The 23,145-nt window shown below is 44.0% G+C and overlaps 1 protein-coding gene across 2 annotated transcripts; it reads right to left on the minus strand.

Annotated features, from left to right (window-relative positions):
* Positions 1 to 340: 340 nt before the first annotated feature.
* LOC121838823 (E3 ubiquitin/ISG15 ligase TRIM25-like) lies at positions 341 to 6,497 on the minus strand. Of its 2 annotated transcripts, XM_042327979.1 has the most exons (6): positions 5,841 to 6,497; positions 4,689 to 4,784; positions 1,850 to 2,074; positions 1,407 to 1,566; positions 1,222 to 1,281; positions 341 to 990 (listed from the first exon to the last, which is right to left on the minus strand). In XM_042327979.1, exons 1-6 carry the CDS (start codon positions 6,435 to 6,437, stop codon positions 479 to 481), a joined length of 1,650 nt encoding a protein of 549 aa, XP_042183913.1. In that variant the 5' UTR covers positions 6,438 to 6,497; the 3' UTR covers positions 341 to 478. The 2 variants fall into 2 exon arrangements, with proteins under 2 accessions (XP_042183913.1, XP_042183956.1); XM_042328022.1 differs by lacking the exon at positions 1,850 to 2,074.
* Positions 6,498 to 23,145: the final 16,648 nt, after the last annotated feature.

Below are 23,145 nucleotides of genomic sequence, written 5' to 3' on the forward strand. Positions count from 1 at the left end.
ATGGTTCTGAATGCCAACCAATATACATCAACACCACACATCATGATTCATGGAAATGTACAACATTAAAACATTGCATTTTATTAAATATGAAAACAAATTATTTTAATGCATGAAATCTGAAGATCAAAACAGTCAAAAAAATATTTAGTAAAGAAAAACAGAGCAGAATGAATCATCACATCTGTGGACCATCACCACCAGCATGACTAGTATCTATGTGGACCCTACTACAGTTTAACCAGCTCAGCTATAGACTACACCAGCATGACTAGTATCTATATGGACCCTACTACAGTTTAACCAGCTCAGCTATAGACTACACCAGCATGACTGGTATCTATGTGGACCCTACTACAGTTCAACCAGCTCAGCTATAGACTACACCAGCATGACTAGTATCTATGTGGACCCTACTACAGTTCAACCAGCTCAGCTATAGACTACACCAGCATGACTAGTACCTATGTGGACCCTACTACAGTTCAACCAGCTCAGCAGTACCAGAGAGCCAAAACCCAGGATAGAGGGGCTGAGTGAATGTGGTCTGGACTCTGTAGAGGAGGGTCATTGTGTCAGAGACATTGTAGAAGGACAGAGTACCTGCCTTGTGATCCAGGTACACTCCTACTCTGGAGGACTGAGGGCCTGATGCTTTAGTCTCAACATTATTGTGTCTGAAATAATAACCATCACTAGAGCACTGTAAACTCCAGGACTTGTCATTGATTCCGAATGCATTACCTCTCTCTGTTCTGCTGATGTCTTTATATGAGACTGTTGTAATAACATACACCCCACTCCACTCCACCTCCCAGTAACAGCGTCCAGACAGACCCTCTCTACACAGAACCTGGTAGTTGTTTGTGAATCTGTCTGGATGGCCAGGATATGGTTGGTCTTGGCGTGTTTGGGACACATTTCTGTTCCCTTCAGACAGAGAGAGACGTGTGCCTGCTGTGTTTGGGTCCAGTGTGAGCTGACAGGAATCTGGGAGAAGAGCAGAGACCAATGAGGGGAGTTAGAACAATAAGTTAAGTCAGATACTGTATCTACCCTGTCTTTGATTAGAGCACAGCAGAGATCAAATCAGAGAAATATGAGGAGTCAAATAGATACCTAGTCTTTGATTAGATCTACTATTGCTATATATTTCTAGAGAGATTGTTAGGAGTGTCAGTAAAAAGAGACTGTTAGTTACTTCACAATAAAGAGACTCACATTGTAACAACTGTTCTCTGGTCTTGGGCTCTGGAGGCAGTACAACCTCCACTATATTCACTACAGACACACAAACACATTGACAGAGAGAGGGAATGTTATCATCATACCATATTCCACATGTATATGACTAGTAGGGAACTTTCAATGGTCTAAAGTTGATGTTCTTATTATTTTCAACACACCTGTAGTGGAGATCTTGTTCCATTCTCCTTTAAGGAAGTCTTCTAGTTTCTCTCTCAGTTCAGACACAGTCTTACTCACGTCTCCAAAGTACTGAAGAGGACGGACAACGATGCTGGGTAAGTCTGAAGATACACTGATACTGGAGAGAGACTGATAACTCTGGAGAGAGAGAGAGAGAGGGGGACAGAGACAGAGGGACACAGAGAGAGCGAGAGAGGGACAGAGAGAGTGGGGGACAGAGACAAAGAGGGACGGGGGACAGAGGGGGACAGAGAGCGAGAGGGTGACAGAGAGCGAGGGACAGAGAGAGCGACAGAGAGAGGGAGACAGACAGAGAGAGGGAGCGACAGAGAGACAGAGAGAGAACAGAACCAAATGATTGAGACGAATAGTTTCACATTAAGTTAATTTCATATCACATGTAACAAGACTGTTGAGTTACCTGGAGGAAAGTGATGTGATCCTCTGTGTGTGAGAGCTGCTCCAGCTCAGTGCTTCTCTTCCTCAGCTCAGCTATCTCCTGCTTCAGTTGCTCCAGGAGTCCTTCAGCTTGTCTCACTTGAGACTTCACTTGGGCTCTGATTAGCTCCTTCACCTCAGAGCTCCTTCTCTCAATGGAGCGGCTCATCTCAGCAAATATCTTATCACTGCCCTTCACTGCAGAGCGCTGTTGAGAGAGAGATGGACTTGTCTTAATTTAATGAGCCATCCTCATTACACTGACACACACCCCCCCTAAAAACACATTGCGTGCCACCACAACCTCCACACAATCGCATTATACAGTACCCGATACCACAGTACAATACACCATCCAGCACCACATTCCAACCGTACATCCAACCCCTCCTCTCCAGCCGTACAGACAGCCCCCCTGAGCTCCCATACCTCCTGAAACATCTCCACACCGTTGATCGTTTTGTAAAACTCCATTTCAACCCTAAGGCGTCAACAGTAATGAGATTACCCTGGCAACACAGAAAAAACATGATGAACAGTCTGTCATTGCAGAAGACACCCCTCCCCAACTCCCATGTCAACCCGAGCCAACCAGCTATTGGAGTCAAGGGCTCCATGTAATACCTTCCACTGGATGACCCCTGACCTTTCCAGCACTGGGAGCTGATAGAGCACCCTCCACCTATACCCTGCCATGCTTTCAGCCCCCACAATCCCCTGCCACTGATGCCCCTTCACTCTCGCTAAGCTCCTGATGTGTCTAACCTTGACAATGAGGGTGTACAACACCTTACTTTACCTCTGAAAACTCCCCCAGGCTCAGAGTGTCCTTTGGACTCTCCTGCCAGTCCCCAGTCTCTGCTCTCACTTGCAGTGGTGTAAACGGTGGTGGCCCCTCCTCAGGCTGCTCCAGCCCCCTCCTCACAGGGTCAAGCAGAGCCTCCTGGACCTCCTCCATGACTTTCTCCAGCAGCCTAAGAGACGTCAGTCCCGAATGCTGTGCCAACTCTCCCCCACCCCCGACCAGAAAATAATTCACTAACTTGCTCGGGAGGGAGGATTCTGCCAAGTTGTTGATGATCAGCACCCTCCCTCTGTATGACATTTGGGAGAGGAGCCACTTTGCCAAATGGCTGTTGATGATGCAATGCCAAAAACCAGGAGGTTATACCTGTCTAGACTTTTGTGTGTGTTTATTGTCAGGTACTGTTTGGAGATCAACAATTGCCTGTCAGCACACCATTCATGATCAGAGACCCACACAACCCACTACCACGGAAGTGATGGAATGAGAGAGAGAGAGAGAGACATCATTACAACACTGTACATAGACATAATATAACGTTTCTCCTTCTTTGGAGTTTACCGGCGGTTGGAAACCCACATGTTGCATTACCTCTGTAATATCAAACTATAATATAAACTATCATATCAATCTACTTAACTTCGTGATACAACATGGGAAAAGGAACATTCAATTGAATAAAAAATAACAATAAAAAACCACTCTTCCAACTAACCCTACACTCAGTAAAAATGTATTAAAAACCCACTACCCCATTCAACTACTTTGACCCAATCTGCTCCTGCACCATGCCAATGACCTGGGAGGATGGGACACCACCACTCAACACACCCTGTAACTCTTCTGAAATCAAATCTAGTATGACCAAATACTTCTCTGCAGCTGCCACCACAACATCTATTTTCTGTGATTTACGTTCCATCTCTGTGGTACAGTTGATAACCATTGCTATGAACGCTAAGAAGCCAACCTTACTGAAGCATATATCACTCGTTGTCCTATCCCTCTGTGCTGCACAGATCTACTACTCACAGGGATCCTCTCAGGATCCCTCACCCTTGACCCATCCTCCTCTACTTTCTTCACTGCCTCAGCATACGACACCTTCTGCACAACTCTGACTCTATCCACCTCAACCTGCCTCTCTCTCACCGGGCACTTCTGATCCCCAGCAACATGGACACCCCTACAGTTGACACACAACTTTATCCACTGACACTACACAATCCTCTTTCCCATGACCTCCTGCACACTTCCCACATCTTGGAATCTCCCTCCTACAAACTGCTGCAACATGACCATAAACGTTGCACCTGAAACAGCTCAGTGGATTCAACACAAAGACTCTAACAGGATAACTGATATATCCTAACATGTCAGGTAAAGACTCAAAACTTAAAAGGACTGACAGTGACTCCTCTGTTTCACCACGCTCACCACCGGGTCTGCGTCGTACCAAACGGTGGTCATCACAAACACCAGGAGTCTTCAACTTCAATTGCTCCACCTCCACACTTAACGCTACCCCAGAAATCACTCCTTTCAATGGTGTCCTGTTCCCAAGACCAAAGCAAGAAACATATCCTGACCAATGTAAACATCTGTTTCCCATGCCAATATAACCCATTTGACAGAGAGAGAGAGAGAGAGAGAGAGAGAGAGAGAGAGAGAGAGAGAGAGAGAGAGAGAGAGAGAGAAAGAGAGCTCCATGTTAATGTATAGGGGACACAAGTCAGTCATGGTTATGTGGTGAGGTAGGCCCGCTTGCGACTTCAAAATCAGTGTCGGCCCAATGGGGACTGTCTTCTAGGTGTAAAGGTCAAGATGTTGGTCTCTCCCGCAGTAGACCTAGGTTCACATCCCATTGGTTACATTAAGCAGTCTATTGTCTGAAAGGGGTCCAGACAGCCTGCTCCCAACAGTGGTGTCAGTGGCATTGGAGAGGGGCCCCTCTCCTCTCACTCTGACTGGAAGAGAGAAGTGAACTGGTGTGTCTCCTCTGGTCAACAATACTCACCTTGAGAGACTCCACAGCCTGTTGGAGCTCCTTCAGCTCCTTCTCTCTCTCCTGGAATCTCTGCTGGACCTTCTGCTGACTCATCCTCAGCTGCCTCTGTGGAGAATCACTCTTCAATGAGCTATGAAGCTGTAGTAGTCCAGTAGATCAATAGTATAGTAATGTGACATAGGGCCCATAGAGAGGAATTGTGATAGAAAACTTACATACTTATCTGATTTATTTGATATTAATAGTAAACAATTATATAATTATCTAAGCTAAGGCTGAGTTTAATTGTGTCTAGGTTTTACTAGATATAGTCTGGGTGTAGGGGACATGGGTTTTAATAGAGATCGCTTGAAGCTGACAATTGATTAATGTCTTGGTGATTAAATGCATGTGAGACAAATGTCTCCGGTCTGACTGAGCCTGTATTCTATAGATAAGATTGTGTGAATGACTCGAGATAGAGAGAACCTGAAACAATAGAATCCTTTCATCTGGGAAACTTATCCTGAAGGAGTAGAATAACCCCCCCATGCAGATAAACATCAGTATGGACACAGATTGGGTTATAGTGCCCAATCTGCATGGGGGGCAGCCATGGTTGATGCAGTTTTAGGTTTGGTATATAAAGACCCGGTATTCCCTGAATGATTCAAGCACTCGGTCCGACAGTCAAGACAATAATTCAGCGATATTAAATAAAGATGGTAGTTTGAAGAAATGACCGAGTCTCTCTCAGTACTGACTTTCCACAACACTATCAAGTTGTATTTGTTCTGTAGATCAATAGTATAGTCATGTGACATAGGGCCCATAGAGAGAAAGGTCTACAATCTTGATGGACCCTTTACATTATAATGTTGATTTGTTGCTATTTGAATGATTATAGTTTTAACAGTCGGTGTAAATGTATCAAGGAGTTGAGACTGAACTTTAGACTCATTAAAGGCCATTCAGAATGATAACAGTGTTTGACTTTAGACAATGGTGATACATTTGGAGAGTCTGGGTTAACATGGCAATATACTCAAGGTTGTGTTCATATTTGTTCTTCCGTGGATCAATTTCATTTGAATGATCTCATATTCAAACAGTCTTAGTTCCTACTGTATCTTTAATTATTTGTTTATCAGACAGTCATCAAACAAATTGTTCTGGTCTTACCTGTTTCTCAGTCCTCTCTGCTGCAGCTGACACTGTATCATGGCCTTTATGTTCATCCATCACACACTGATAACAGATACACTGCTGATCGGTACGACAGAAAACCTCCAGCAGTTTGTCATGATGAGAGCAGATCTTCTCCTGTAGTTGTGCGGTGGCTTTGACCAGCTTGTGCTTCATGAAAGTAGGAGATTCATAGTGAGGATGGAGGTGAGTCTCACAGTAAGAGGCCAGACACGCCAGACAGGACATGAGGGCTTTCTGTTTTCTGGTCCCAGTGCAGACATCACACGCCACATCTCCAGGTCCAGCATAACACAGATCAGGAGAGGGAGCAGCCTGGAGTCCTGTCTTCTTCAGTTCCTCCACCACCTCAGCCAACATGTTATTTTTCCTTAGAGTAGGCCTTGGAGTGAAGGTCTCTCTGCACTGAGGACAGCTATAGACCCCTCTCAGAACATTGTTATCCCAGCAGTCCTCAATACAGATTCTACAGTAACTGTGTCCACAGGCAGTAGTGACCGGCTCCTTCAGTAGCTCCAGACAGACAGAACAACAGAACTGGTCCTGGTCCAGCAGAACTCCTTGTTGAGCCATTTGGATGGTTGTTCACTCTCACACAGACAGATGAGACAGAGACTCAGGTCAGTTTTGTTTCCTCAGAAGAGAGTTTGTGGGAGGGGAGGGACTTCCTGGTTCTGCCAGAGGGGTGGGGTCAGCAGGGTAGCCTAGGGGTTAGAGCATTGGACTAGTAACCGGAAGGTTGCAAGTTCAAACCCCCGAGCTGACAAGGTACAAATCTGCCATTCTGCTCCTGAACAGGCAGTTAACCCACTGTTCCTAGGCTGTCATTGAAAATAAGAATTTGTTCTTAATTCACTATACACAAACTCAGTGAGCATAACCTTGCTATTGAGAAAGGCCGCTGTAGGCAGACCTGGCTCTCAAGAGAAGACAGGCTATGTGCACACTGCCCACAAATTGAGGTGGAAACTGAGCTGCACTTCCTAACCTCCTGTCAAATGTATGACTGTTTTAGAGACACATATTTCCCTCAGATTACACAGATCCACAAAGAATTTGAAAACAAATTTTGATAAACTCCCATATCTACTGGGTGAAATACCACAGTGTGCCATCACAGCAGCAAGATTTGTGACCTGTTGCCACAAGAAAAGGTCAACCAGTGAAGAACAAACACCATTGTAAATACAACCCATATTTATGCTTATTTGTTTTCCCTTTTGTACTTTAACCATTTGTACATCGTTACAACACTGTATATATACATATAATATTACATTTGTAATGTCTTTATTCTTTTGGAACTTCGGTGAGTGTAATGTTTACTGCTCATTTTTATTGTTTATTTCACTTTTGTATATTATCTACCTCACTTGCTTTGGCAATGTTAACGTATGTTTCCGATTCCAATAAAGCCCCTTGAATTGAATTGAATTGAATTGAGAGGGGGAGGGATTAGAAGGAGTAAGAGAGAGAGGGGGGGATAGAGAGAGAGAGAGGGGGAGATAGAGAGAGAGGGGGAGATAGAGAGAGAGATTAGGAGAGAGAAATTAGAGAGAGAGAGAGATTAGGAGAGAGAGATTAGAGAGAGAGAGATTAGGAGAGAGAGAGATTAGAGAGAGAGATTAGGAGAGAAAGATTAGAGAGAGAGATATTAGGAGAGAGATTAGAGAGAGATTAGAGAGAGAGATTAGGAGAGAGATTAGAGAGAGATTAGAGAGAGAGACATAGATTAGAGAGAGAAAGAGAGATTAGAGAGAGAGATTAGGAGAGAGAGATTAGAGAGAGAGAGAGATAGATTCGAGAGAGAAAGAGAGATTAAAGAGAGAGATTAGGAGTGAGGCCACATTTCATCTGATCTGTCCTACAGGCCACAGTAATCTGATCCGTACTACAGGCCACATTTAATCAGATCCGTACCACCAGGCCACATTTAATCTGATCTGTCCTACCGGCCACATTTAATCTGATCTGTCCTACAGGCCACATTTAATCTGATCTGTCCTACAGGCCACATTTAAACTGTATTTTACCCACTTTAATCTGATCAAGACCAAGCTAAATTAGAAATGGTGGTTTAGACTCAAAGATACGACTCTGCTGTGCTCTACAACTAAAGCTGCCTAACCAGTATAACAGATACATACCTTTATATGGCTCTGGGACACATCTATATACTGTATGGCTCTGGGACACATCTATATACTGTAAGGCTCTGGGACACATCAATGGTCAAAAGTTTTGAGAATGACACAAATATTAATTTCCACAAAGTTTGCTGCCCAGTGTCTTTAGATATTTTTGTCAGATGTTACAATGGAATACTGAATTGGACCGACCAACCAGTGCTCCCGCACATTGGCTACCCGGGCTATCTGCATTGTGTCCCGCCACCCGCCAACCCCTCTTTTACGCTACGGCTACTCTCTGTTCATCATATATGCATCGTCACTTTAACCATATCTACATGTACATACTACCTCAATCAGCCTGACTAACCGGTGTCTGTATGTAGCCTCGCTACTTTTATAGCCTCGCTACTGTATATAACCTGTCTTTTTACTGTTGTTTGATTTCTTTACTTACCTATTGTTCACATAATACCTTTTTTTGCACTATTGGTTAGAGCCTGGAAGTCAGCATTTCACTGTAAGGTCTACTACACCTGTTGTATTTGGCGCACGTGACAAATAAACTTTGATTTGAAGTATTATCACAAGCATTGCATAATTGTTAAAGGCTTTTATTGACGATTACATGAAGTTGATGCAGAAAAATATTTGCAGTGTTGACCCTTCTTTTTCAAGACCTCTGCAATCTGCCCTGGCATGCTGTCAATTAACTTCTGGGCCACATCCTGACTGATGGCAGCCCATTTTTGCATAATCAATACTTGGAGTTTGTCAGAATTTGTGGGATTTTGTTTGTCCACCTGCCTCTTGAGGATTGACCACAAGTTCTCAATGGGATTAAGGTCTGGGGAGTTTCCTGGGCATGGACCCAAAATATCAATGTTTTGTTTCCCGAGCTACTTAGTTATCACTTTTGCCTTATGGCAAGGTGCTCTATCATGCTGGAAAAGGCATTGTTCATCACCAAACCGTTCCAGGATGGTTGGGAGAAGTTGCTCTCGGAGGATGTGTTGGTACCATTCTTGATTCATGGCTGTGTTCTTAGGCAAAGTTGTGAGTGAGCCCACTCCCTTGGCTGAGAAGCAACCCCACACATGAATGGTCTCAGGATGCTTTACTGTTGGCATGACACAGGACTGATGGTAGCGCTCACCTTGTCTTCTCCCGACAAGCTTTTTTCCCGGATGCACCAAACAATCGGAAAGGGGATTAATCAGAGAAAATGACTTTACCCCAGTCCAGAACAACATGTTGGTGACTGTCTGATAAACAAATAATTAACGATACAGTAGGAACTATGGCTGTTTGAATATGAGATCATTCAATTGAAATAGAGCCACGCAAAACAAATATGAACACAACCTTGATTATGTTAACCCAGATTCTCCAAATGTATCACCATTGTCTAAAGTCAAACACTATTATCATTCTGAATGGCCTTTAATGAGTCCAAAGTTCAGTCTCAACTCCTTGATACATTTACACCGACTGGTAAAACTATAATCATTCAAATAGCAGCAAATCAACATTATATTGTAAAGGGACCATCAAGATTGTAGACCTTTCTCTCTATGGGCCCTATGTCACATGACTATACTATTGATCTACAGGACAAATACAGTTTGATAGTGTTATGGAAATTCGGTACTTTCAGGTTCTCTCTATCTCGAGTCACACACACAATCTTATCTATAGAATACAGGCCCAGTCAGACCGGAGACATTTATCTCAAAAGCATCACTAATCATAGACTGGAATGTGGCTGTTTGGTTTTTATCACCAGGACATCAATCAATTGTCTACAAACGGTGTCAGTGGAGGAGGTGTTAAACCTATTGAAATCATTACCTGGTGGTAAATCTACAGGTTATGGTCTTATGGACAATTCTTTGCTTCTATCAATTTTTTGCTTCACTGTGCTGCTCCCCAGATTGCAGTTCCACTGAGATACATATTTAATTGGTCACTGGAAAAGGGGATGTTTGCAAATGTATGGAAGCATGCGAAACTGTCCTATTCCGAAAGACAGCAAAGAACCCATTACTCCTGCTAATAGTCGACCAATTAGTCTACTCCCTACACTCAGTAAGATGTTGGAGGGTATTGTGAGTAGACAAATGTGGGAGTACATGGAAAAGAATGATCTGATTACAGCCAATCAGCATGCTTATCGCAAAAACCATTCCACGACCACTGCATTGGTTGACATGACTGATCAGTGGCTCAATGCTATGGATAATGGCAGGTTGTGGTGGTACTATTTTTAGATTTCAGTGCAGCATTTGATTTAGAGGATCATTAAATAATTTTGACAAAAGTCATGCATTATGGTTTTAAGGAGGTAGCATTGAATTGGGTACAGTCATATCTAACTGACAGGAAACCTATATCCACCTATATCAATGGTTAATTTTCTTCCCATAATATGTTAAACTGTGGAATACCGCAGGGCAACTGCCTTGGCCCACTTCTTTATTTAATATATACCAACGACCTTCCCTATGCCATGGTTGAAACTCAATCTACTATGTTTGCAGATGATACTACAATTTATGCAGCAAGACAATTGATTCAACAGGTACAGCAGGCTTTACAAGGAGATTTGGAGAATATCAGGAAGTGGGTTTGCCAAAACAAACTTGCTTTAAACACCAAGAAAACCAAAGGTATGTTGGTCTGTTCAACTAGGAAAAGGCCAAAACAGCATGGGATACAATTAAGTATGGGAGGAGTACAAATTGAAGAAGTGGCAGAAACCAAACTATTGGGAGTGCAGCTAGACAACTCATGGTCGTCTCAAATAACTAATCTATGTTAAAAAAAAAATTAAAACAGCATGCACAATCAGAAGGATAGCTAAATATTTTCCAGGAAAAATTCTTCAGCAAATAACACAAGCATTAATTGAGAGTCAGGTGAACTACTGTTCGGTGGTCTGGGGAAATGCATCATCAAGTGAAGTTAGGAGGCTGCAGAATGCACAGAATAAAGCAGCAAGGATTGTTTTAAGGCGGAGATATGGTTCTTCTGTTGCAGTCATATGCGCAGTGTTCTTGGTTGGTCATCAGTCGACAAGGTAATTGAAAAAAAACATGCTTATTTTATTTCATAATATACATCATTTAAAACGGCCAAGTTCTATTCACAACGGTATTCAGTTGGTAAGAGACAGACATTCCGTAAATACTAGGAATAGATTGTCCACCATCTACGCGTTATCCAGACAGAAAAGAGAAATAGGCAAAAGAACATTTAGATTTAGAGCAATACAGAAATTGAATAAATTAACTGAGCAAACTAGAAACCTTTCAATATATAAATGTAAACATTATTTTAAAACAATTTAAATATAGTATATAGAAATGTTGTTGGATTATAGTAGATGAAGAATCAATCTTTTTTAGATTGAGTATTTATTGGGTCATTATGCTAGTATTATGTATATTTGTAATAGTGTGTTATATGTGAAAGTGTGTTTGTATTATAAATAGTATTTTAATGTTTTAGGACTCTTGGAAGATTAATCCAAATGGGGACTAGAAGAGATCAGCTTCAAATCAAAACCCATCAAAGACTATCTCTAGTAAAACATTCCTCTAACCCAGACTATCTCTAGTAAAACCCATGTCCTCTACACTCAGACACTTATCTCTAGTAAAACCCATGTCCTCTACACCCAGACTATCTCTAGTAAAACCCATGTCCTCTACACCCAGACTATCTCTATTGTCCTCTAAAAGACTATCTCTAGTAAAACCCATGTCCTCTACACCCAGACTATCTCTAGTAAAACCCATGTCCTCTACACCCAGACTATCTCTAGTAAAACCCATGTCCTCTACACCCAGACTATCTCTAGTAAAACCCATGTCCTCTACACTCAGACTATCTCTAGTAAAACCCATGTCCTCTACACCCAGACTATCTCTAGTAAAACCCATGTCCTCTACACCCAGACTATCTCTAGTAAAACCCATATCTCTAGTAAAACCCATGTCCTCTACACCCCAGACTATCTCTATTAAAACCCATGTCCTCTACACCCAGACTATCTCTATTAAAACCCATGTCCTCTACACCCAGACTATCTCTAGTAAAACCCAGACTAGCTGCAGGAAGATAGAGTGGACACAATAAAACTCAGCCTTAGCAGGCCAGTCTTACTCTTAGATAATTATATAATTGTTTACTATTAATATCAAATAAATCAGATAAGTATTTAATTTTTCTATCACAATTCCTCTCTATGTCACATTACTATACTATTGATCTACTGGACAAATAAAGGTTGATAGCTCATTGAAGAGTGATTCTCCACAGAGGCAGCTGGGGATGAGTCAGCAGAAGGTCCAGCAGAGATTCCAGGAAAGAGAGAAGGAGCTGAAGGAGCTCCAACAGGCTGTGGAGTCTCTCAAGGTGAGTATTGTTGACCAGAGGAGACTTCTCTCTTCCAGTCAGAGAGAGAGGAGACCTACATCACTGCTGGGAACAGGTTGTCTGGACCCCTTTCAGAGAATAGACTGCTTAATGTAACCGACAGGATATGAACCTAGGTCTAATGCGGGAGAAACCAACATCTTGACCGTTACACAAAGAGGACATTCCCCATTGGGCCGACACTGATTTTGAAGTCGCTTTCGGGCCTACCTCATCACATAACTATGAGTAACCATGACTGACTCAAATGTAGAGGTGTCCATGTTGCTGGGGATCAGAAGTGTCCGGTGAGAGAGAGGCAGGTTGAGGTGGATAGAGTCAGAGTAGTGCAGAAGGTGTCGTATGCTGAGGCAGTGAAGAAAGTAGAGGAGGATGGGTCAAGAGTGAGGGATCCTGAGAGGATCCCTGTGAGTAGTAGATCTGTGCAGCACAGAGGGATAGGCCAACGTACATACAAATACATTTAGTTAATTATATATTTTTAAAGATAAATATTTATATTTTGATGGTTGGCATTGTCTTCCAACGTAACTACCCCTTAACGTATAAACACAGACACTGGACATAGACACTGAAAATGAGTTTATAGCTCTCAAAAGATCCTTTGCTTTGCTGAGCAGTTCGTTTTCAGGAGTGTGCTGCCTGCCTTCAGAGGAGTCTGTCTGTGAATAATGGGGCGGCAGGTAGCCTAGTGGTTAACTAGGCAAGTCAGTTAAGAACAAACTCGTATTTACAATGACAACCTACTGGGGAACAGTGGGTTAACTGCCTTGTTCAGGGGTAGAACTACAGATTATTACCTTGTCAGCTCGGGAATTCAATCCAGAAACCTTTGGGTTACAATCCCAATGCTCTAACCACTAGGCTACCTGCTGCCCTTTCACAGAGGCCTAGTTTACATTTCCGTGAGTCATTTAGCAGACACTCTTATCCAGAGCCACAAGGGTTAAGTGACTAAAAAAGGCAAATTACAGATTTTTCACCTAGTCGGCTTGGAGATTCGACTAGGTGAACCTGTTACTGTTACTGCCTAACGCTCTTAACTGCTAGATTACAAACAACTAAGTGTTTAACACAAAAGTCAAATGGTAATAGATAAATGGTAAGCTGGTTAAATAAAAGACTGCTGTTATAACATGTCTTTTTATTTCACTAAATATCTCACAATGTGTAAATGTAAAATGTTTTATGTCGGATTTTAATCAGGAAAATCTCCTCTTTCTAATGACATAAGGTTGGGTACTCTGCTGTTATTGATCGCTAGACCAGAAATAGTCAGAACTTTCATTTCTTGCCGACTTCGTGGAAATGCAGACATAAAAGCACTTGGCACCATCGAGGTGCGGGTGTTTACTTCCTTCACCAGTTGTTATTATTATAATATATATTTTCTCCAGTTTCGTCATAAAAACAGATGGTAGTGGTAAAATAAAAAGGTAGACATTTTTTGGTGCCATTTAGGGAAAATGGAATTGGGTTTATGGCTGGATCAGCAGCTCTTCATCAACCGGCTGGAGAGACTCAATACAACAGGGGTCTCTGATTTCTATGCTGCAGTACTGAGGGTCTGGCAGCTGCTGAGACCCACACGAGACGGGGGTGTGGTGCCTGGTCCGTATGTATGGGAGGAGACCATCTTCCACAACCCACTGATCACTGGGTTTGGTGGACCTGGAGAGCAGGGTGGCAGCATTCTGACTCAGCAGCACAGAGGCTACTGTACCGTATGGAGGTGGGCTTAGAGGGAGTGAAGGGGCATCAGTGGCAGGGGGTTATGGGAGCTGAGAGCATGGCAGGATATAGGTGGAGGGTGCTCTATCAGCTCCCAGTGCTGGAAAGGTCAGGGGTCATCCAGTGGAGGGTATTACATGGAGCCCTGGACACCAATAGCTGGTTGGCTCGGGTTGACCTGGGAGTTGGGGAAGGGTGTCAATGACAGACTGGTCATCATGTTTTTTCTGTGTTGCCAGGGTAATGCCATTACTGTTAACGCCTTAGGGTTGAGATTGAGTTTTACAAAATTATCAACAATGTGGAGATGTTTCAGGAGGTATGGGAGCTCAGGGGGGCTGTCTGTACGGCTGGAGAGGAGGGGTTGGATGTACGGTAGGAATGTGGTGCTGGATGGTGTATTGTACTGTGGTATTGTTGAGTCAGTGTGTTGGCAGCAGCCACTCAATGTTAGTGGTGGCTGTTTAACAGTCTGATGGCCTTGAGATAGAAGCTGTTTTTCAGTCTCTCGGTCCCTGCTTTGATGCACCTGTACTGACCTCGCCTTCTGGATGATAGCGGGGTGAACAGGCAGTGGCTCGGGTGGATGTTGTCCTTGATGATCTTTATGGCCTTCCTGTGACATTGGGTGGTGTGGGTGTCCTGGAGGGCAGGTAGTTTGCCCCCAGTGATGCATTGTGCAGACCTCACTACCCTCTGGAGAGCCTTACGGTTGAGGGCGGAGCAGTTGCCGTACCAGGCGGCGATACAGCCCGCCAGGATGCTCTCGACTGTGCATCTGTAGAAGTTTGTGAGTGCTTTTGGTGACTAGCCGAATTTCTTCAGCCTCCTGAGGTTGAAGAGGCGCTGCTGCGCCTTCTTCACGATGCTGTCTGTGTGAGTGGACCAATTCAGTTTGTCTGTGATGTGTATGCCGAGGAACTTAAAACTTGCTACCCTCTCCACTACTGTTCCATCCATGTGGATAGGGGGGTGTTCCCTCTGCTGTTTCCTGAAGTCCACAATCATCTCCTTAGTTTTGTTGACGTTGAGTGTGAGGTTATTTTCCTGACACCACACTCCGAGGGCCCTCACCTCCTCCCTGTAGGCCGTCTCGTCGTTGTTGGTAATCAAGCCTACCACTGTTGTGTCGTCCGCAAACTTGATGATTGAGTTGGAGGCGTGCGTGGCCACGCAGTCGTGGGTGAACAGGGAGTATAGGAGAGGGCTCAGAACGCACCCTTGTGGGGCCCCAGTGTTGAGGATCAGCGGGGAGGAGATGTTGTTGCCTACCCTCACCACCTGGGGCGGCCCGTCAGGAAGTCCAGTACCCAGTTGCACAGGGCGGGGTCGAGACCCAGGGTCTCGAGCTTGATGACGAGCTTGGAGGGTACTATGGTGTTGAATGCCGAGCTGTAGTCGATGAACAGCATTCTCACATAGGTATTCCTCTTGTCCAGATGGGTTAGGGCAGTGTGCAGTGTGGTTGAGATTGCATCGTCTGTGGACCTATTTGGGCGGTAAGCAAATTGGAGTGGGTCTAGGGTGTCAGGTAGGGTGGAGGTGATATGGTCCTTGACTAGTCTCTCAAAGCACTTCATGATGACGGATGTGAGTGCTACGGGGCGGTAGTCGTTTAGTTCAGTTACCTTAGCTTTCTTGGGAACAGGAACAATGGTGGCCCTCTTGAAGCATGTGGGAACAGCAGACTGGTATAGGGATTGATTGAATATGTCCGTAAACACACCGGCCAGCTGGTCTGCGCATGCTCTGAGGGCGCGGCTGGGGATGCCGTCTGGGCCTGCAGCCTTGCGAGGGTTAACACGTTTAAATGTCTTACTCACCTCGGCTGCAGTGAAGGAGAGACCGCATGTTTTCATTGCAGGCCGTGTCACTGGCACTGTATTGTCCTCAAAGCGGGCAAAAAGTTATTTAGTCTGCCTGGGAGCAAGACATCCTGGTCCGTGACTGGGCTGGATTTCTTCCTGTAGTCCGTGATTGACTGTAGACCCTGCCACATGCCTCTTGTGTCTGAGCCGTTGAATTGAGATTCTACTTTGTCTCTGTACTGACGCTTAGCTTGTTTAATAGCCTTGCGGAGGGAATAGCTGCACTGTTTGTATTCAGTCATGTCACCAGACACCTTGCCCTGATTAAAAGCAGTGGTTCGCGCTTTCAGTTTCACACGAATGCTGCCATCAATCCACGGTTTCTGGTTAGGGAATGTTTTAATCGTTGCTATGGGAACGACATCTTCAACGCACGTTCTAATGAACTTGCACACAGAATCAGCGTATTCGTCAATGTTGTTGTCTGACGCAATACGAAACATCTCCCAGTCCACGTGATGGAAGCAGTCTTGGAGTGTGGAGTCAGCTTGGTCGGACCAGCGTTGGACAGACCTCAGCGTGGGAGCTTCTTGTTTTAGTTTCTGTCTGTAGGCAGGGATCAACAAAATGGAGTCGTGGTCAGCTTTTCCGAAAGGGGGGCGGGGCAGGGCCTTATATGCGTCGCGGAAGTTAGAGTAACAATGATCCAAGGTCTTTTGGAAAGACCGTGGTGGAACTTACCGCTGGTTTGGTGCTTGTTCACTGGGACGATTCTAACTGGAACATCCCCCCTCATAAGCAAGCTACGCAAACCAGCCAATAAGATGCCATGTTGAGTAGGTGAAGGCAAGACAAACTCAAACCAAAAACCCAATGGCTTAACAATAAAGTGGCAAGGGGAATCACCAATATAACCCTGTTACACTTCCTACTCGGCTACTCTGCAACACACTCAGTTCTAGGTACCTGGGACACAGGGGAGACTGCTTGGGTGGATCTGTCTTAATACTGTCACCTGTCTCAATATTGTCACATGTCTCAATACTGTCACATGTCTCAATACTGTCACCTGTCTCAATATCACCTGTCTCAATACTGTCACCTGTCTCAATACTGTCACCTGTCTAAATACTGTCACATGTCTCAATACGGTCACCAGTCTCAATACTGTCACATGTCTCAATACTGTCACCTGTCTCATCTACACAGACTATATTGACACTTTGTTCAGGTCACCTCACGAGTTCAAGGAAATTCTCAAATGTGTATCAATGAAAATCTTGAAGTCCAGGATTGAAAGAACTAAAATGGCTTCCCGTCCTCCTCATGTCTTCCTGTCCTCCTCGTGTCTTCTGTCCTCCTCGTGTCTTCTGTCCTCCTTATGTTCTTTGACTCATCTGCAATGACTATATTTATATTTATAGATGAGAGAATCTCATACTGCACCTGTAAGATATCCACCAGAACACCAGAGTGTTTATGGTCATCAACATGGCTAAGAAGAAGAAAAAATGCTCCAGATTACCTTCATGCAGGGTGTTTGGGTACCAGTTACCTGTAGTTGGACAGGAGAACAGATTCCCTTCATAGTGTGTTTGGGTACCAGTTACCTGTAGTGGGACAGGAGAACAGATTCCCTTCATAGTGTGTTTGGGTACCAGTTACCTGTAGTTGGACAGGAGAACAGATTCCCTTCATAGTGTGTTTGGGTACCAGTTACCTGTAGTTGGACAGGATAACAGATTCCCTTCATAGTGTGTTTGGGTACCAGTTACCTGTAGTGGGACAGGAGAACAGATTCCCTTCATAGTGTGTTTGGGTACCAGTTACCTGTAGTGGGACAGGAGAACAGATTCCCTTCATAGTGTGTTTGGGTACCAGTTACCTGTAGTGGGACAGGAGAACAGATTCCCTTCATAGTGTGTTTGGGTACCAGTTACCTGTAGTGGGACAGGAGAACAGATTCCCTTCATAGTGTGTTTGGGTACCAGTTACCTGTAGTGGGACAGGAGAACAGATTCCCTTCATAGTGTGTTTGGGTACCAGTTACCTGTAGTGGGACAGGACAACAGATTCCCTTCATAGTGTGTTTGGGTACCAGTTACCTGTAGTGGGACAGGACAACAGATTCCCTTCATAGTATGTTTGGGTACCAGTTACCTGTAGTGGGACAGGAGAACAGATTCCCTTCATAGTGTGTTTGGGTACCAGTTACCTGTATTGGGACAGGAGAACAGATTCCCTTCATAGTGTGTTTGGGTACCAGTTACCTGTAGTGGGACAGGAGAACAGATTCCCTTCATAGTGTGTTTGGGTACCAGTTACCTGTAGTGGGACAGGAGAACAGATTCCCTTCATAGTGTGTTTGGGTACCAGTTACCTGTAGTGGGACAGGAGAACAGATTCCCTTCATGCAGGGTGTTTGGGTACCAGTTACCTGTAGTGGGACAGGAGAACAGATTCCCTTCATAGTGTGTTTGGGTACCAGTTACCTGTAGTGGGACAGGAGAACAGATTCCCTTCATGCAGGGTGTTTGGGTACCAGTTACCTGTAGTGGGACAGGAGAACAGATTCCCTTCATAGTGTGTTTGGGTACCAGTTACCTGTAGTGGGACAGGAGAACAGATTCCCTTCATAGTGTGTTTGGCTACCAGTTACCTGTAGTGGGACAGGACAACAGTTTCCCTTCATAGTGTGTTTGGGTACCAGTTACCTGTAGTGGGACAGGACAACAGATTCCCTTCATAGTGTGTTTGGGTACCAGTTACCTGTAGTGGGACAGGAGAACAGATTCTCTTCATAGTGTGTTTGGGTACCAGTTACCTGTAGTGGGACAGGACAACAGATTCCCTTCATAGTGTGTTTGGGTACCAGTTACCTGTAGTGGGACAGGACAACAGATTCCCTTCATAGTGTGTTTGGGTACCAGTTACCTGTAGTGGGACAGGAGAACAGATTCCCTTCATAGTGTGTTTGGGTACCAGTTACCTGTAGTGGGACAGGAGAACAGATTCCCTTCATAGTGTGTTTGGGTACCAGTTACCTGTAGTGGGACAGGAGAACAGATTCCATTCATAGTGTGTTTGGGTACCAGTTACCTGTAGTGGGACAGGAGAACAGATTCCCTTCATAGTGTGTTTGGGTACCAGTTACCTGTAGTGGGACAGGAGAACAGATTCCCTTCATAGTGTGTTTGGGTACCAGTTACCTGTAGTGGGACAGGACAACAGATTCCCTTCATAGTGTGTTTGGGTACCAGTTACCTGTAGTGGGACAGGACAACAGATTCCCTTCATAGTGTGTTTGGGTACCAGTTACCTGTAGTGGGACAGGACAACAGATTCCCTTCATAGTGTGTTTGGGTACCCGTTACTGTAGTGGGACAGGATAACAGATTCCCTTCATAGTGTGTTTGGGTACCAGTTAACTGTAGTGGGACAGGACAACAGATTCCCTTCATAGTGTGTTTGGGTACCAGTTACCTGTAGTGGGACAGGAGAACAGATTCCCTTCATAGTGTGTTTGGGTACCAGTTACCTGTAGTGGGACAGGACAACAGATTCCCTTCATAGTGTGTTTGGGTACCAGTTACCTGTAGTGGGACAGGAGAACAGATTCCCTTCATAGTGTGTTTGGGTACCAGTTACATGTAGTTGGACAGGACAACAGATTCCCTTCATAGTGTGTTTGGGTACCAGTTACTGTAGTGGGACAGGACAACAGATTCCCTTCATAGTGTGTTTGGGTACCAGTTACCTGTAGTGGGACAGGAGAACAGATTCCCTTCATAGTGTGTTTGGGTACCAGTTACCTGTAGTGGGACAGGACAACAGATTCCCTTCATAGTGTGTTTGGGTACCAGTTACCTGTAGTGGGACAGGAGAACAGATTCCCTTCATAGTGTGTTTGGGTACCAGTTACCTGTAGTTGGACAGGACAACAGATTCCCTTCATAGTGTGTTTGGGTACCAGTTACCTGTAGTTGGACAGGATAACAGATTCCCTTCATAGTGTGTTTGGGTACCAGTTAACTGTAGTGGGACAGGACAACAGATTCCCTTCATAGTGTGTTTGGGTACCAGTTACCTGTAGTGGGACAGGAGAACAGATTCCCTTCATAGTGTGTTTGGGTACCAGTTACCTGTAGTTGGACAGGATAACAGATTCGCTTCATAGTATGTTTGGGTACCAGTTACCTGTAGTGGGACAGGAGTACAGATTCCCTTCATAGTGTGTTTGGGTACCAGTTACCTGTAGTGGGACAGGAGAACAGATTACCTTCATAGTGTGTTTGGGTACCAGTTACCTGTAGTGGGACAGGACAACAGATTCCCTTCATAGTGTGTTTGGGTACCAGTTACCTGTAGTTGGACAGGATAACAGATTCCCTTCATAGTGTGTTTGGGTACCAGTTACCTGTAGTGGGACAGGACAACAGATTCCCTTCATAGTGTGTTTGGGTACCAGTTACCTGTAGTTGGACAGGATAACAGATTCGCTTCATAGTATGTTTGGGTACCAGTTACCTGTAGTGGGACAGGAGTACAGATTCCCTTCATAGTGTGTTTGGGTACCAGTTACCTGTAGTGGGACAGGAGAACAGATTACCTTCATAGTGTGTTTGGGTACCAGTTACCTGTAGTGGGACAGGAGAACAGATTCCCTTCATAGTGTGTTTGGGTACCAGTTACCTGTAGTTGGGCATGAGAACAGATTCCCTTCATAGTGTGTTTGGGTACCAGTTACCTGTAGTGGGAAAGGATAACAGTTCTATCAGTGGCCATAGGATTGAATCACCATAATGCAGACAGACCCCCATCAACCATTCCAACATGCATGTGTGTTCCTCTTCAGTTGCTATGGTTACAATGATGATCCCCAGTTTACAATTGGCTCATTCATCCTCCTCCTCTCCCCTGTAACTATTCCCCAGGTCGTTGCTGCAAATGAGAACGTGTTCTCAGTCAACTTACCTGGTAAAATAACGGATACATTTAAAAAAAAAAAAAATGCATCTGTTAGTGAAGTCTTTACCTCCAGAGAGTAGGTAGACCAGCTGGATGATGAGGGCTCCCAGGAAACAGCCCCCTCCGTAGGACAGGGTGAGGAAGTGCAGGGAGATGCCTCTGATATGACTGGGTGTCAGGTGGAAGGAGATCACAGATCCTGGAACAGAGAAGAGAGGAAGGCTGGAAAGACAGGCATTAATTTGGTTCAAACGTCCCTTGTCTGTCTCTAATACACCAGTAGGGGTATCCTAACCGTAGCTTCCAGAGTTCAGAATACTGTCCACAATGATGGCAGCTGGTTCCAACACTCCACATTCTAACTACATATGGTGTCCATTGACATTTTAGCTACATATGGTGTCCATTGACATTCTAGCTACATGGGGTGTCCATTGACATTCTAGCTACATGGGGTGTCCATTGACATTCTAGCTACATGGGGTGTCCATTGACATTCTAGCTACATGGGGTGTCCATTGACATTCTAGCTACATGGGGTGTCCATTGACATTCTAGCTACATGGGGTGTCCATTGACATTCTAACTACATATGGTAGTATGCTCGAGCACTAGTTGGCACTGTCTCCCAAAATGACCTCTAACTTCCTTCATACTAGATGCAGAGACACAAAAAGGGTATCCATCAGTTTATCTGACTCTGGGTCAGTAGATAAAGGGCTTCATCTGACTCTGGGTCAGTAGTTTAAGAGCTTCATTGCCGAAATCCTAAGTATCCCTTTAACCTTTAAACTGAGTTGTTAAGTGATTGCCCAGTGATTCTGCTCTGAGGAGAGATATGTATTTTATTATGCCTTTTGAAAGTGTTTTGTGAAACATTTATTTTTGACAAAACTCCAGGACATTGTCCTATTTAAACCAGTCCTTTGCCTCTAGTGTCCTGGTCAGGCCCTGAAAACACCCTACAGACAGTATTCTACTACTAGGGATGGGTAGAAATGATTGCATTTATTAATTTTACATTTACATTTTAGTAATTTAGCAGAAACTCTTATCCAGAGCGACTTTCAATTAGTGCATTAGTATCTTAAGACAGCTAGGTGAGACAACAATATATTACAACCGTATCAAGTACATTTTACCTCAACAAAGTATTTATCAACATTTTTACATATACATTTATATTTAGTTCATTTAGCAGACAGTCTTATCACACCATAGTACTATCATACTGCTGATACCAATGTTGTCATATAGCAGACAGTCTTATCACACCATAGTACTATCAGACTGTTGATACCAATGTTGTCATATAGCAGACAGTCTTATCACACCATAGTACTATCAGACTGTTGATACCAATGTTGTCATATAGCAGACACTCTTATCACACCATAGTACTATCAGACTGTTGATACCAATGTTGTCATATAGCAGACAGTCTTATCACACCATAGTACTATCAGACTGTTGATACCAATGTTGTCATATAGCAGACAGTCTTATCACACCATAGTACTATCAGACTGTTGATACCAATGTTGTCATATAGCAGACAGTCTTATCACACCATAGTACTATCAGACTGTTGATACCAATGTTGTCATATAGCAGACAGTCTTATCACACCATAGTACTATCATACTGCTGATACCAATGTTGTCATATAGCAGACAGTCTTATCACACCATAGTACTATCAGACTGTTGATACCAATGTTGTCATATAGCAGACAGTCTTATCACACCATAGTACTATCAGACTGTTGATACCAATGTTGTCATATAGCAGACAGTCTTATCACACCATAGTACTATCAGACTGTTGATACCAATGTTGTCATATAGCAGACAGACTTATCACACCATAGTACTATCAGACTGTCGATACCAATGTTGTCATATAGCAGACAGTCTTATCACACCATAGTACTATCAGACTGTTGATACCAATGTTGTCATATAGCAGACAGTCTTATCACACCATAGTACTATCAGACTGTTGATACCAATGTTGTCATATAGCAGACAGTCTTATCACACCATAGTACTATCATACTGCTGATACCAATGTTGTCATTTAGCAGACACACCATAGTACTATCAGACTGCTGATACCAATGTTGTCATTTAGCAGACACACCATAGTACTATCAGACTGCTGATACCAATGTTGTCATTTAGCAGACACACTATAGTACTATCA

This window comes from Oncorhynchus tshawytscha, linkage group LG01 (genome assembly GCF_018296145.1).
Source record: "Oncorhynchus tshawytscha isolate Ot180627B linkage group LG01, Otsh_v2.0, whole genome shotgun sequence".
NCBI classification, from domain to species: Eukaryota; Metazoa; Chordata; class Actinopteri; order Salmoniformes; family Salmonidae; genus Oncorhynchus; species Oncorhynchus tshawytscha.